This window comes from Lepidochelys olivacea (assembly GCF_965140295.1).
Source record: "Lepidochelys olivacea isolate rLepOli2 genome assembly, chromosome: 2".
NCBI lineage: Eukaryota > Metazoa > Chordata > Testudines > Cheloniidae > Lepidochelys > Lepidochelys olivacea.
In genome coordinates, this window is record NC_140412.1 from 84,392,056 (window position 1) to 84,409,263 (window position 17,208).

Genomic DNA, 17,208 nt, shown 5'->3' on the forward strand with positions numbered 1-17,208 from the left:
CCAAACCTACCTCCTCAGATACACCCCAAAGCCTTGCCCCTCCACACTGAACATGCTGCAACAGTGAGCAAGAAGGACAGAGTGTATCTCTAACTACCCAGCCCCATTGCCCTGGCAGTTATTTACATCTCTGCTGGCTGTTCTGGGCACTCAAACTGATCTTCCTGAACTGCTGGAGAAGGGCGTGTGACCACTCTTGCAGCTTCCCTTTGCTTCCCCATCAGAAATAATTTTTCTGCGGGGAAGCAAAGGGAAGCTGCAAGAGCGGGGAATAATTTTTCTGCGGGGAAGCAAAGAAATCTACGGGGGCCATGAATTCTGTGCATGCCCAGTGATGCAGAGTTCCCCCAAGAGTAACTCTTTGGGCAACATCTCACTTCTAGAAACAATCCCCAAAACTTGGATATATCAGCACTAGCATCTCCATTGATGCTACTGCTTGGCCATCACAGGTGCAGCACTGCAGCCGTAGTAATTCAATTAGGAATTTTAAATATTACTTTTTTTGGTTATATAGAGCAGCATTTTGTAAGCAGCTGAAAGATTTAATTTTTAAGAACAAATGCTTATCTCTCTCTGATGCAGCTGCTATTCAATATTAAAGGGCCAGGTAGTGGCAGCAGAAGCAATAGTGCTATACTGAAGTCTCAGACTGAGATTCAGGAAGCAAGCTGGGAATTGGGCTTCTTTCCCAGAAGTGCAGTGAGATGTGTGAAGAAAAGGACTGGAAGAGTCCTGACCACATAACAGGGCAATGAAAGCTGGGAAACACTCCCACTGCTAGCATTGTGGAGGCAAAGGCAGCAGAGCTCTGTAAGTCTTAACGCAATAATTAGGTACCCACTACCTAGCAAACAAGCTCTACCTGAGACATCTCAGAATCCCTAAAGAAACTTCAGGTGATTCCTTAACTACTACATTAAAGATTATGGGCTGTGTCTGTCCTCAATTGTAAGAAGTGCTGGCAGTAAAAATGGTAATGTTGCCTCAATTCTCACTGATCTTTGGGGATGCTGAGCAATTTTCTGTCCCCTCACACAGATCTGTCCCAGAGATTTGGAGGAATCAATGGCTTTAAACCCTGAACAGCTTTGGAATGCCATCCGTGTAAAATGTTTGCTTAGAACTTTGAGTTCACTCACTATCAGGGTGATGGAGCCTGTTGGGTTTGCCCACCTAGTTAACAAACAACATTTTATCAACTGCATTCCAAAGTGTGCATATCTTGATTGAGAAACAGATGGCTGTTAGATGTAAGCAATAACACATTGAAGGGTATGTATACCAATTCAGTTATCTTCACACTCAGACATACTCAGGTTTTTAAACACAAACACACACATATAAACAATCTCATACGTATTAATGCATTCCATTAAAAAGTCACATATCTATACTTGTTACTATTTAAGTAGTATTCCCATCCATTAATTAGTGAGAAGTATCATATTCATACTTTCCCAAATTAAATGTTATCTTGCTACTCTGAAACCTGCTACTTATATGGCACTGTAGTAAATTAGTTCCTACGTATAATTCTTTGGTAGTAAATTATGGGCAAAAGTGACTGACAAAAGACTGAATAATGCCTTACTCTTCTGCCTGAATGGAGTCTGCAGGAGCTACATAATTGCTCGGGATGTAGCCAGTCTTTCCTGTAGCAATGGATCTTGCTTCCCACCAGTCTCCTTCCCTGAAATGCAATAGCAATTATCTCTAAATTGCATAAACTCTTACAAAGTGATGTATTATCATCCACAAATATTCAACTCAGATCAAATTTTAGCCAATGCAAAATTAAATTTAGAGGACAATCATCCCAACTAGAATGCAGTACCTGCCAGTAAATTTTTCACTTCATCATAAGCTGCATGTGTACATCTTAATTTCATTTCATATTTTAAAACAGAAATATGTACAAGAGAAAGGCATTTACTGACATATAAGGTGTAGAGTAATAGACTGCTTTGTTATATGATTATTAAGCAAAGATATTGGCGTTCCAGTTATATATTGCAAAGTTAAATTTTTAGGAAGGTTTTTTAGAAGTGCCTTCTAATCACTTTCATACATTTCAGACAAATATTTGCCACTGTTGACAATCTGGAAAAAATGGCACCTCGTGATGAACAGGATTAAAAAAACGCTAAAAGAAAAAAAAACCTGATGAATGCATTTATAATGTTGTAGAAAACTGTCAACTACAGATAAGCAAATTAAGAGATGTTCCAGTGCTAGCACACTTTATGGCAATTTAGAGCATCTCAGAGTGCTTTCTCCATCCTTTAATTCCCAGTTTTTAGACAAGGAACAATCCCAATTACTCAAGACAGTAGCAAAAGCTCCCCGTTGACTTGTGTGAGGACAGGACTTCACCCAAAGAGTTTAAGTGATTTGTCCAAGGTCACAAACCAAATCTGTGACTGCGTAGGGAATGGAACCCAATTCTCTAGTCCTTTTCTGTTGAATCCAGATCTTTAAGTACTGTTATGTAGCTACCACAGCAGGCTGCCTTTATGTACACACTGAGCTACAAGGGAGGGACAAAGTAAATAAATAAAATTGTGTACAAATTTTAGATCAGAGAATTATATGAATTCAGCATATTGTCACATGTAGTTCTAGGATTGCCAACCCTCCAGGATTGTCTTGGAGTCTCCAGGAATTAATATTCAATTAAAGATTAATCTTTATGTCATGTAATAAAACCTGCAGGAATACATCCAACCAAGATTGGCAACCCTGTGATTCAAAGGAGGGATCTGAATCCATATCTCCTAGGCGAGTGCCTTAATCACCAGGCTACAGATTTTCCCCCCTTCTTTGGCCCAATGAATATTTAAGTATTACACAAGTGGAACAACTTCAACTGAAGTGGTTGAGAGCAGCCCACCCCAGAAAATCCTATATCCCATTGGCTAGGATGCTCACCTGGGAGGGGGAGATCGGAATCCTTGCTCCAGAGTTGAGATTCAAACTTGGGTCTCCCACTTCCAGGCAAGTGCCGCAAACACTGAACTAAAAAGGTCAGAACGCCTCCCCCCCCATTTGTGGATGACACAAATTGGGCTTTTCCAGTTTGCTGACAAATTCAAATTATTTTCAGAATTAAACCAAGTATTTTTCTCTGAATTTTGGTTTGCTGATTGCTGCAAATTGGAAAAAAAAAATTAAATTTACCCAGCTCTAATTAGCATGTTAATGTAGTCCTCTTAAGCCCATATTTATGGAGCTTTGTAAATCAGGTGAAAACCTGTCTACTCTTTGTTGAAAAATCTTAAAGGTATCTTGAAGGTATTTATTTCCAAAGTAACACTAATTATAGAAGTCTCTGACAGAAAATACTTACGTGTTGTTTATTATCTGGAACCGTTCACCCTTCTTAAACGAAAGATCATCTGTAGTTCTAGCTTCATAATCATATAAGGCCACAAAAACAGTTACACCACCTTATGAAAAGAAAAAGGCATATCATATAGCAATACCACTAAGATTAATTTTTTTAAAAAGCAGTCTATGACAGCAGCTAATCAATTTTGCTTTGAAAACAAACAAAATGTTCTCTGCATACTAGATCCTGTCAAGCTGCAAAAGCTGACTTATCAATAGACTGGCTAACTTCTTTTCATTAAGAGGGAATTTACATAAAGAGAATCCTCAGATAAGGTGAGTTGAGTTATAAAAAGAAAATACAAACAAGATTACAGCAGTTCACTAGAGAATCAAGAGTGGTACTTCCAGTCAGACCATATACAGGGCTTACTATACACAAGACAACAAGAATGATAAAACTCAAAAGAGTTGCTTTTTAAAAATATATTTTAAAGAAGGAACATAAAATAGATTCAAAAGCCATCATCATATTTAAGTTTTTAACTTACATTTTTATAAATTAAACTAGTTTTATGGCAGAGCATCTCCAGACATTACACCATGGATTCTCCACTTTTCTGGAACTAAATATCAAGATCTGTGCATGGGATTAACCGGACAAGAGGCCAATTCCAGAGGGGACAAAACATTTTCATTCTATTATGCTTTAAAAAAAGGTCCTCACTATAGCATAATTCCACACAGTAGTAAAACATACATGTTATCTCCCAGCCATAAAAACCAGGAAGGGAGACTGGTGTTGAGGATGACGCACAGCTGCATCACCCTTGGGGGAATGCTGAATAAGATTTTTCATAAGAGAAGTGAGCTTACTGCATCAATCCATTTAAAATTTGCTCCTCCAAGCCTTTCTAGCCAGTTATTCCAAGCATGGGGACTGTTAACGTGTCTGTCCTTTGAGTGAGGTGTGAGAAGTGGTAAGGCAACACTCTGTCTTGCCCTAAAAGATACCCTATGTCACTTGGCTAAACAATGACACAGGAGGGATGTGATAAGAGTCTACAAATATTTGAAAGGTGTAAAACACCAAGGAGGAATAGGAATAGAAGCAGAAGCAATTGGATGAAATTGAGAATGGAAAATTACAGATGGACTATCAGTAAAGACCTTTCTCAGATCTATTACTGAGGAACAGTCTTGAGGGAGTTCTAAGCGCCACTGTTTCGCACATTTAAAACTAAGTACAAATATTTTGTAGGATGAGAGGCTATATGAACCAAAACGTCTTTTTCATCTCAAATTTCTACTATTGGTATGTCCTGGAGGCAGAGATCAAAGTTGCTAGGAGGCATTCAGCTAAATTCGTGGAAGACCTCTTGTTAGATTATTCATGAAATCAAATCAAGTCAACATTATGAGAAAGAAGCAAAACTGAAAATTAAATTTACAGTCATGAAAGGATTTAAAAAGAACTACAACAACCTAGACTACAAAGAATTTAGCCTCTTATGAATAGAGAATTGGCCACGGCTTGCCCAAGAAATAGAGCACGCTGTCTGAATTTTTCCAGAAGTTGAAGGATGGTGCATAAAACAAATGACATCAACATGATTTTCACCAGTTTTGCCTGGTAACCACTCGCTTAGTCTGAAGTCAAGGTGATGCACCAAATAATGAAAATGGCAAGAATGCACACTTTAAACACATTCACACAAATATACAACTGATGCTCAAACATAAGGAAACAAGCTGTATCTGATTATATTTTAAGCTTCAACATCTGACAAAAGTGAATACTCTAGAGTTCCATTATGACAGATGCGTTGATTGCTTACCAGCCAGCCAACACGTTTCATGATCAACTGTACAATTTATCGCAACTAGGAAGTTATTAATTCAGTTAAACTACACAATACTAACCAAAATAACAGAATAATGCATGCAAATGCAAACCACACAGCAAAAGAAGTTATTTACCAATGCTGTTCTTTGACTGTTGCTCTGGCAGTGAATACATGGAAACCTCTTTCAGAAGGCATCTCTGCTGGGTAGGCGCATGAGCAACCAAACATTGAATCATACATCAGATACCCAGATCTATATAAAGGAATGTGCTCCTCCACAACCGCCTCAGTTCCTTCTCCTGAACTGTTAAATTCTCATGACATATATGTCTACATAGTATTTTGGAGCCTGTGGGAGCAAGACTCTGAGCCTCAGTTGATGGACTCAGGCCGGTGGGAAAATAGCTCGATAGACAGCACTTTGAAGTTGTGGCTCAGGATGGAGCTTGGACTCTGAAGCCTATACAGCCTTCTGAGGGGGATCTTATGCCTGCAAGAATTGGCAGTCTAGCTAAGATGCCACATAGTTCTGTGCACCTCATATTCTACTGAGGAAGACCCTATTTAGATCTAAGTTTTCCCGGACTAGAGCTGGTCACAAAATGGACTTCCCCATCCTGTGAAAAATTGAGACTTTGGAAAAAAAATTCATTCTGAATTAGGATAAAAAGCCAAAATTTAAACATTTTTACATACATGAAATCAAGAAAAAAGTTTTGGTTCAATCAGAATGTTTCCTTCAATAAATCTGAAACATTTCATTCATAATTCATTCATTCACAATTTTTTTTTATAGAAAATAAATTTTGAAGTAAAAAAAAATTGAAACGTTTTCTTCTGAAAATGTCAAAATAGAACACTGACATTTAGAGAGAAAAAATATCAAAATTTCCCCCCAAACGGAACGTTCATATATGATTTTGTGAAAAATTTCAATTTTGTCAATATGGCATTTTTGTGATGGAAAAACTATTTCACTGAAGATTTTCTGACTTTCTCCCAGACATCTTTCCCATAAGCGACAAAGAGCCTGTCTTCTCTAAATAGAAAAACATTCTTTTATCATCTGAATTGTGCAAATTACCTGCCTAGGATGGGAATAGGTCTGGGAAAGACAGGGAGGGGCATATACCAGCTGAGGTGGAAATCCAATACCACTTTAGGAATAACACTTGGGTGGGGTATCATGATCACTTTTTCTCTGTGGATCACAATAGAAAGTGGCATAGTTATTAAGGTCTGTAGTTGACTTATTTTCCAAGAAGAGGCTATGGCAATTAGAAAAGCAGCCTTTACAAGACTCACTCTAGGGAAATTTCCCTGAGAGGTTCGAAGGAAAGGCATATATTGGTTTCATAAAGTTCCTTGGTAGAGGCTGAATGCATTGATCAGGACTCAAAAAATAAAAATAAAAAATTCAGCAACAGTGGATTGAAAAATGTAAGTCTGCTTCAACACATTGATAGTAAGCAGAGGGGATGTTAGGTGTGCTTTGAGAGGCTACACACAGGTCTAAGCACTTTATACAGAAGACAGGTCAGAATTACAGCAAATTTTAGACTAAGATGGAATCAAATCTTTATTAGGCAACATTTTCAATCTTGGATGTGATTTTTGCCTTGATTGGGTTAGAATTGTCTGCATTTTGTCATCAGGAGTGGTCAGTAGTGGATGGGATATTATCCTCTGTGTTGCAAGCTGCCCATTTTAAGGCTGATAATCTTGAGGGAGAGGCAATAAGGATCAGCTCTAGGAAACAGTAACAATGTTGGTGCGGATTTAGGGGGGCTACAAGGCTATGTCTACACTACCACAGTAAGTCGACCCAAGTTACACGACTCCAGTTACTTGAATAATATAGCTGGAGTCGATGTAGCTTAGGTCAACTTACTGCAGTGTCTACACCGTGTTGGGTTGATGGGATAGTGTCTCTCGTTGACTTACCTTACTCTTCTCGTTCGGCGTGGAGTACTGGGGTCAACTGGAGAGCAATCTGTGGTTGATTTGGTGGGTCTTCACCAGACCCACTAAATCGATTCCTGGTGCATCTATCTCCAGAGCATCGATACAGCGGTAGTGTAGACACAGACAAAGCAAATCTCATCCTTGGGCTATCTGATCTTCCAAGACGACTCTGAGAAACACATATTTTGAAGGAAGGCACACAAGAGCTATGAACACCATCTCATTAGGAACGTGTCTGATAGGGATTTCTAGACTCTTCCAGCTCTGGTACAATACAAGAGGTATTTTGTGTTTGCTCTGGAAGTGAAGAGGTTGATATCTGGGTGGTCCCATTCTGGAAGAGGACATTGGTTAGTTTGTTTTAGAGACCACTCTTGCCAGATTTATGTCTGTCTGCTTAGCGAGTCTCCGCCTATGTGTTTTCTTCTCTTGCTAGGTGGAGAACTGAATAGATATGATGTTTTATGTATCACAGCTACAGCTTCCTAACCTCCAAGGAGAGGCTCAGTGATTGCACACTTCTGTTTACATTGCCTGTCAGGACGTGTAATACTTTGATGTTGCAGTGATGGGATGAAAGACCTTCAGGGCACAGCATACGGCCCTGAGTTATCGGATGTTTACACAGAGCGTCAACTGCCATGTGTTTCAGTGGCCAAGTACTTTGAGTTTTTGGTAATGTGCACCCCAGCCTAGACTAGACTCATTAGTGATCCCTCAGAGTTTGAGGATGATTATTAACCTTAAGATTCTGTCATGGGTATTTTTAGTAAAAGACAGGTACAGGTCATGGGTAATAAACAAAAATTCACAGAAGCCTGCAACCCATCCCTGTCTTTTACTAAAAATACTCTGGGGGACAAGGGGGAAACAAAGAGTTCTGCCCGGGTTTGCACCTGCTCCAGCCCCATCACTGCTCCAGCCCTAGCGGGGGCTGACCCAACTCGGGCTAGCTGCCACTCCGCTGACAGCTTCAGCAGCCCAGGGGACTGAAAGTTGCTCCAGTCCTGCCTGAGAAGTCCCAGAAAGTCACGGAATCTGTGACCCCATGACAGAATTGTATCCTTAACGACTGCCTTCCATAAATGATAGCCAGTTATCACTGGTGGATTCACAGGTGGCTAATGAGATGGACCTAGGATCCACAGATCCTGTAACAATTGGGGCAGACATTTCCCAATGGATGGGGCAGATCTGGACTGTGGAGTCGGGCTGCAGTGCATTCTTTCCTCCTTTCCCATTTCCTGTTGTCTTTGATGGATCTCAAAATACTGGGGTCCTTGTCACAAGGTCCTTTTCCATATTGGTCGGTCTAGGGCTTGGGTTTTCCGTGAGTTTATGTCAATACTGCACTTCTTCATGTTGGCTCTGAGGACACCTTTGAAGTGCTTTTTTTGCCCACCCCTTGTCTGTTGGCGATCGTCCAATTATGAGAACATGACCTGCTTTGGGAGATGATTTTCCGGCATTCAAAGAACATGACCAGCCCAATGGAGTTGGTGGTAGGTGATCATAGATTCAATGCTGGAGGTTTTGGCTTGGGAAAGAACACTAATGTTGGTGCATTGGTCATCCCACTTGATTCAGAAGTTCTTCTGGAGGCACCATTGATAGTTTCGTTGAAGAATCTTGAAGCGTCTACTGTACGTGACCCAGGTTTCGGCACCATATGGTGCATTGTAGGTGGTGTTGAATTTCCTCACCAATGTCAGCTCTCTGTAACAGTTAGCTACCAAAGTAAAGGAAGTGATTGACATTATTCCTGGGGGAATTCTGTGCCATTGTGCGCATGCAGAATTCATATGCTCTGCTGATTTTTTTTTCTCCACAGAAAATACATTTTGTCAGAAAGGCACTGCAGTTATGTCTTTTGCCCACCAGGGGCTGCTGTGGCACCAGAACAGCAGCCGCTGGCTCACCACTCACTGGCCATAGCAGTTAGCAGCCAGTAGGGAGGAGGAGGAGAGGTTGTGTTCCTCAAAGCTCCCTGCCTGGGGGGCCAGATGAGGAGGCAAGAGAATATGGGGGCACAGACTGAGCGGGACACACGGGGCTACTGGGGGGTCCACCCAAACGGAACAGGGTTCAGAAGGGCTTGTGGCAGGACAGACTGGAGCAGGGGATGAATGGGAGTCGGGGTGCAGGGCCACATGGGGATGGGGGCTGGAGGGGCAGGGCCACACAGGGACAGGGAGGACGCATGGCTGAATGGGGGCGCAGCGCCACATGGGAACAGGGACAGATGTGTTTGACTGGTTGGGAGAGGCTAGGCTCAGCCAGGGTCTGATGGGAAGGCTCCCCAACTCCCTAACAATCCCATTTCCCCTCATCCCCATTCACACAAAAAAATTGTTCCATGCTTCTCCCATCCACACCCAATGCCTCTTCAGGTTCACTCTCAAGGCTCCTTCCCCAGCAATTACTTCCCTCTTTCTCAGCTCCTCCATTATCCAGCTCCCCCAAGCCTTTGCACTGCTCCTGAGGAGTGCGGGAAATACATTTCTATATTGTAGGTTAAATAAATTATTACTCAAAGTTCTGTATTAATATGCCTCGTAAGAAATCTTTTGTCAAAAAACACTTCCTGAATCTTTTTTGTTGTCTGTATTATTACATTTTGAATCATTCCCCCAAATTTCAAGGTCATTATTCCATACATGTATCTTTGATGTCTCAGACTCACGAATACAGTCTTACTTGCTCCTGTTACTGCCTTGGATTTCCATTGATGTTCTCTTTGCTGTACTCTTTGGAATGATATCCACTGAATTACCACGTGAATGGTAAAGACCTTGAAAAGCAGAAGCCCTTAGAAAAGTGTTCTGTTTTGGCCATGTAAGTTTTCCTGTGTTGTATGGCACTATAACATTTACTAGACGAGACTGTCAAAAGATAAAAATTAAATTATTTTACATAAATCTCACCTGTTAAACTATTAGGATACGGACTTGGCACAGCTGAAAACGAGGAAGAGGCTCCTCCAAAGGGTGTCATCCCTGAAGGTCCTCCAAATGGAGTCATGGAATGACTGTTAAAGTTAACTGATGGTCCCTTTATCGCAGGCGACTGTGTTGCTTGAGAATCTGATCCATAATGGCTGATGTGGGAACTAACAAGTTCTGGAGGGTTATCAGTTCTATATTTCATAGCTGGACCTTTGTCCTCTTTGCTTTTAATGCACCCCATAGTTGCTTCTGTAGAGGGAAAAAAAATCATCTCACCGTTGATATATAGTTAATGTAGAAAACATGATAAAGGCTTATTATAAATACTGATTAAGTACTGCTTAAAAATTAAAAAGAAGGTGGTAGTTGGTTTTACAGCCACAAAAACTGCTGAAATTTCAATAGATAAAGGCTGGAGAAAATAGTTAAGTTAGCTTGCTAGCATACCTGGATTACAAATACTAATGAAAAAAGTTTTCTGGACGGAAATCTGTAGAATTCATAGAATCGACAAACGTATTTTTCCCCCGAAGTACTACAGTACCCTGACAGCCCTTAACAAGAACAGTATTTGGATATTCATCATTATGATTCCTCCCTGGGCTGTAAATTCTAAGGAGACAGAAAAAGTAGAAAGATGGGTAATGGAAAGATTAGAGCAGCGGGAAGACTTTTACATGAGAAGAGACTGAACTTAAACCTCCATTCCGGAGGTGTTCATAACTTCTGGAGGTTCTACTGTGTGCTAGCTGGAGCACTGATCTGACATGACAATTCCAGAGATAAGAATTCTGTCTTAACTTCAGAAGTGGAAGTCTCCTTTAACATGAAATAATTAGCCATCCACATCACTGAGAAATTTAGAGAAAATGACTGAAACCAGTAACAAATTGGAAGCATTTAATAAAAAAAAATAGTCTCTTTTCATTGACATCTATGGTTAATATTGCATGAATCTTTCTTCCATAGCTGGTCAAATAAGTATGAACACTGGAGTTCTTCCTTCAAGTAATTAATTGTCCACATTTTTTCTTTGCAATCATCACTGATCTCTTCAATCATTAGATATTTGCATCTGGAACAAACTTAAGTTCTAATCATTGCCCCAATACATCTACTTTCAAATATGTTTTTTCAGGTTGTGTGTCTTATTTCTCTTTTCATCTGGTCATTAAAATATTAAAGACACTTTTCGTTTTCTTAAAAATGAACTCTCAGGCCCTGAAATGGACCATGAACACATGGCAGAGGAAGCACACAAAACTATATTCTCATTTCAATGCACATAATTCCTACACATCAATATAAGAATATTCAGCATATCACTTGGTCTCTAACATCTGTGGTACTGTACTAGCTAAGAGAAAGAAAGATCCAAACTAGCTGAATTGTTGCAGCCTGCAAGTATCGTTTAAAAATTCTGCAGGGATGAACAAAACAAAAATATCATGGAAATGCCAGAATTTGTCCAAGGAGGTTTTTTTTTTAAATTAATTATAGTTAACCCATATCTGTTGGGAATGTCTAAATGTTATTAGAACAACCAAGTAAAGGATCACATAAATGCATGATTTCAAGAGAAGTTAATGGAGTTTAGCTGTTTAAAAACACCTTACAAAAGAAATCCTGTAATATAGATCTGGAAGGCTCCTAATAGGTAACTCCTAATTAAGTTTAATCCAACGATAAACACCTATTTATAACCTCTCTACTACATCTGGAAAATTGAATCCAGTAGGATATGAACCACCATATTTTGTCTGTCTGGATTCTCAGTGTGGTTTGTTGCCTAATCCTGAGGCCTACCCCTTTTAGTAGACAATTTCCATTGCAAATTTTTTTTAAAGTGTACAGTATGAACCGTACTGCCTTTGTGAAAGTGTGTTTTCCTAGATGTACTTAATAAAATGATGTATTATCTGGCTTGTAGTTATAAAGTCATACAAAGTCAGAGCTTCAAGAAGACAAATACATGAGCATTATTTATTAAAACAAAAATAATGTGGATTAAATAAAGACGGCAGAAGGAAAAGCTGCTGCATCCTCAAAACATACTGTGCCACTAAATATCTGTCAGAGATATTCTGTCAAGTTTTGTACTCTATCTTTAACATCTGGCTAACAAGCTAATGAGACTTCAGGATTTAAAAAAAAAAAAGTTTGCTTGACCTAGTAAAACCTGCTGGATTCTCTCCAGAGCACTTGTACATTTGGCCGAATGTACAGTGTAAATGTTAATGTATGTTGTAGTGATTATAAATAGTTTCTGTGACAAGCCTCATTAATTAAAATAGTGGCTAGTAGTGAAAAGTACCATCATGTTATATTTGAACAGACTGCAGAAAGATACTTATTGAGGATTTGAATTCATATTCAAGGAATGCAGTAGATCCCCCTGCCTTTTGGTTCACTGTTAAGGTAATCTTCTTTCTGAGGTTTAAGAGATTAACAATAGATATTCAATTGGCACTTCAAGGAAAAGCCACATTCAGACACAAACAGCCAAAGAAAATCCAAGAGCTCTACTTTAAAAATCACATACTCCCCCCTTTAAAAACACAAAACAGAAAATGACAAAAGCCCATGTTTTAAAAAAATAAAAACATACATGAAGACTTTCTATAACGTATTGTGGGGGGAAGGAGGGTTAGGGAAGTTGGAGAGAGAAACAATAGGCTTTTTTGAGTGTTTAGCTTTGTAATGCATTACTAGAGAAAGGAAAAATCCTAAACAGCTGGTCTGTAATGTGGGGATTGGTTATTATAGTACAGTATGTGTTACTAAAAATGTATATAACCAGAGCAGCTTCCAACAAGTATTTAACACTTCTTTTCCACTGGTGTTACCAGAGACAATACAAAATAGTTATACGAACGATGTGTTTCCCAGTTAATTTATGCCACCCCTTCCAGGGGCAATAAGACCAAGGTCATTTTACAGACGAGATAAACAGACATGTAGAAGGAGGAACAAGATCTTTTGAAGATCTTTATAACTGTATAAATAAAAACTTGGCCCAAGTTATGTTTATACGCGAAACCAACATCGTTCACTAGGCTTCACAGAAATCTAACTAAGGATAAAGGCTTGACAGACTCCCAACACTTGGCTCCTTGGAGATAAGAGATGAATACCTGCGATCCCATGGTACTGAATTGGGAATCAAGTGCCAGTTTTCCAGGAAACTATGTTCTGAAGGAAATGGACTAAAAACGTAGATGTCCAATTCTGCTCTCTAACTGGACAGGGGCCCCAATTAGAATGTTGTCCAAAAAAAAAAAAAAAAGAGAAACTGGCTGTGGGGAGGAAAGAGATTTTCAGGTAAGCCTCCGTGAGGGCCAACAGAAGAAAAACTGTTCTAGGAGACAGTTGACAAATGAGATTTTTGAGTTTCCATATTGAATTTTGCCCTTTTGACTGATCTGTCCAAATGGTTCAGGTCAAAGATAGTTTCGATGCTTTGCAAATACTTGGGAACTTGACGGTGGAAGATGGAGTATCCCTCGGTCTCTGTCCAAAGTGGAGTAGTTTGAGAGGCTAAAAATATAAAGGCTATTTCTCCATCTTCTATTTTCTGACTTCTGCTTTGTTAGATTACAAAACGTTGGGCCAGGGGAAAACCAATTTATCTGTAGGTCTGAGTGATTGATGCTATTGCATAGACCTTGCTGATTATCTCTGTGACCTACCTGTGATTTCCTAGTTTGAAGAAGGTGTGATTTCCTAGTTTGAAGAACTGATGAGAGCCACCATATCTCCAGGAATGCACTGGGACAAGAAGCACTCCAAGTTTTTGTGACAGAACGTCTGTACAACTAGTCTGTTTTTCCCATTTCAAATTTTCTGTGTGGTCTGAGTCTTGTCTACAGAATCTAGCAGGGAAGGAGTCACAAAAGGAATGCCTGCTTTTTTATTGTTTTTCATTCCTTCTTCCAATAGTAGAATCTTCCTGAAAATATCTTTTGTTTCAAGAACTGCTTTTCCATTGGTTTGCTAAAACACTTGGCTCCCAGAGTGCTTCAAAAGAGGCCATATTTGATTTAAGGCTTGTACCAAAAGTATCTTGGGAAGGGCTTATTTTTACATCTTTAGGACTGATGGATAAAACTTCTGACTGAATCATTTAAGGCCAATATGGCTAGAGCAAAGCAGGCTGAAAAGCCCTCAGAACAGCTGTTTCAATTTTTCCATAAGGTGGATTCTACCCTGCAGTCTGTGAGGTTTTTTGGGCAAAAACTCATCTTTGGTTTCCAAGGCTTCAGAGAATTACTGAGCATTCAGTGGGCTGGCAACTGCTGTATGCATGTTGGAAAGAGTAATGAAAGCAGATTTTTTTTTTCAATTAATGTGGGTGCCACACTGAATTTTTATAATGTGAGAACCTCTTAAGTTTGGTTCACTTGTGCCTGCTCTGATTTGATAACATTCTTCTCCTTAGGATCAAGGAGAATGCAGAGTTCCCTCTTAGAAGCCATACCAAAAAAAGAATTTTGTTGTTGAATTTCTTACTTTCCTCCTGATTCATCATACACTCGGATATCTCTTATGGAGTGTGATTCTGAAGCGGTCCAGAGGGAAGCCTTTTTTTGGGTCTCTTTCTTTCCTCTTTCTTTGTTACAGTCTGAGCACTTACCATTCTCTGATGACAAGTGTGAAGAGAACTTTTGTTTATACATTTCTCTTTTTCAGAGTGCCTAGAACTCCTCTCTCCCCATCTTAACAACAGACTGGCTCTATGGAGTCAATATTTAATTCTCTCTCTTTTTTATGGACACGAAGTTCCAAATTAGTGTTAAAGAAAAAAGTCTTGCTATTAAAATTCTGTGTGATTATAAAAATAGAATATTTTTTACAATTCAAAATGTCACTAATATTCTGCAGGTTAGTTCAGTGGATTTTCAAGCTTTAAGCTTGAAGCTTCTGATTGTTTAAGTAAACAAGTAACCTGAATGTGTCTGAGTGGAGACTCCTTGCTTACTGTACTGGGCAAACACAGTGGAACAACAGGTGGTTTCAGATGGTAGTAGTTAAAACTGATTTAATAAGGTAGGAGGGTGGTGCAGATTAAAAGAATGAGGGAAATCAAAGATCCCCGCTAAGAATGGCTAAAAACCTATGCTCCTAATCCTGGTTAAAAGGAAGAAATGCTCTATTATAACATTCTACTAATTCCATCTAAAGGGTATGTGTTTGGATATGAAAAGTATTGCCTTTGCTATAAAACGTGAAGAACATACACATAAGAAATGCATACTTCAAAGGATAAACCAATTGTTTCTAGTCTTCACAAAATTGGAATAATCTTTTGTCTTTACTTGAATTACATCACATGTATTATTTAATACAATTTATCTAAAACTGGCAAATCATGAAATTTTCTAATTTCACTGTGACCAACCCATGAAATTTTAGACCATTCATTTACAGGGTATCTTCATCAAAATTAATTATAACAACATTAGCATAATGCAACAACCACTTTAAATCTCCAATCTATTGTTATGCAGCTGAGAATGTCATTGGTTGTAAATAATGACTTGGTGAGAGGGAAGGAGTGAAGACAGTGAGACAGGAGCATAAAAGAAGCCAGTGAAACAATGGACAGAATTTAACTACCAGAAGGTCTGTGATTAGTACAACTAGTACTAAAGAGTGGTTCTATAATGAAAAGTTACTGGAAAAACAGCACTGTTGGCTCCGTTGTTTTGTGTCACTCAGATAAAAATCTGTTTAGTTTAACAGCAATACATATTTTCCCCCTTCCTTACTGATAGCACTGTAAAACCAACCAGTAAGAGGTTCCACATGCCAAATACTGTCCTCAACAGGGTTGCACAAGTAATTAAGGTCAGAATTTGGTGCTGCAGTTGGAATTTAGTTGATTTCACTGACTATACAGACACTAGAATAAAACCCAGCAGTCTCCCATTGCACTGCAGCAACTGAAGAGAAGCACAAATACAGAACTCTGAAAAGATAAAGGGAATAAACCAGTTATGTAAGAAGAAAGTGCCTTTTATATTAACGGTATATTTTTAAGAAGTTTTTTGATGGGAAAGTTGTCTGCAAAGATTGATATAGTTATAAATTGTGTTTCTTAATTGCTCAGATGCCATCACTTCTATTAAAGTTAGCTTTCTGTATAAAACAATTTTCAGTAAAGATTTGTAAACTGGTTAAACCTTCCTAAATAAATAGTTTTAAAAAGTTAAGCAGATGAACATATTATACCTGTCCTCAACCAGCTTGCAGTTCCTTCAGAAATTAGATTTCATGTTTCTGCCAAAGATGGTTCTTGAGGGTGACTGATTTTCTCAATAAAGAGCCAGTTTCTTGACTAACAAGGACCTTTTGAGGGTGCAGGGTCCAGTCCAATCCTGAATATCTACACAGAAATTTTTAGTCCCACAGCCCGAGCCCCGTGAGCCCAAGTCAACTGACCTGGGCCAGCTGCGGCCATGCCACAGGTCTTTTATCCCTGTATAGATGTACCCTAAAAGATACTTGCCACACAAGGTAAGCCCTACTACCTGACCCCAAGGTCCTATGGGATTGTAGTTTCAAGGAGCAGAGGGAGAAAAAGGTCTATTTTCACACCAAAAAGAAGCGGACTAGGGAATGACAAGAGCTGGGTGAAGCAGAGATCAGTAGGGAGGACTGGGAGTCCCTCTTCAGACTGCACTCTCCTCTTTTTGCCTGGTGCCTGACCTACAGGATCCACTACTTGCTCACTGCTTACCTTGGGAGGTAAACGGTTTCTGGACGGGTCTTCCTTCATTTCAGGGGAAGGCAAAGGTCCCAAGCAGTACACTGAAGAAAATGACCCAATCACAGATGGCTCCATGGAAGCTACAGCGTCTGGTGCTCCTCCTAAAGTTACTGTCTATTTATATTGTGGTTGTGCCTAGATGCCCCAACCACAATCAGGGCCCCACTGTGCTAGGTGCCATACATACGTATAGCAAGAAATAGCCCCTGCCTTGGAGTTTACAAATCTAAAATGGACAAGTCAGACAAACGATGAGACAAAGGAAGTATTATCCCCATTTTACAGATGGAAAATGGAGGCATAGATAGATTAGGGACTTGTTTGTATACATGGGAAAATTATATCAGTATGA

At 39.4% G+C, this 17,208-nt stretch overlaps 1 protein-coding gene across 1 annotated transcript in view; it reads right to left on the bottom strand.

The window, feature by feature from the left end:
* YES1 (YES proto-oncogene 1, Src family tyrosine kinase) overlaps positions 1–17,208 on the bottom strand; it is a 68,392-nt gene that overhangs the window by 22,631 nt on the left and 28,553 nt on the right. The window contains exons 2-4 of the mRNA XM_084620692.1: positions 10,067–10,336; positions 3,350–3,449; positions 1,595–1,693 (exon numbers count right to left, since the gene is read on the bottom strand). Of these exons, the coding sequence (XP_084476818.1) occupies positions 1,595–1,693; positions 3,350–3,449; positions 10,067–10,328 (461 nt within the window). The 5' untranslated portion in view covers positions 10,329–10,336. The remainder of the gene's footprint in view (positions 1–1,594; positions 1,694–3,349; positions 3,450–10,066; positions 10,337–17,208) is intronic.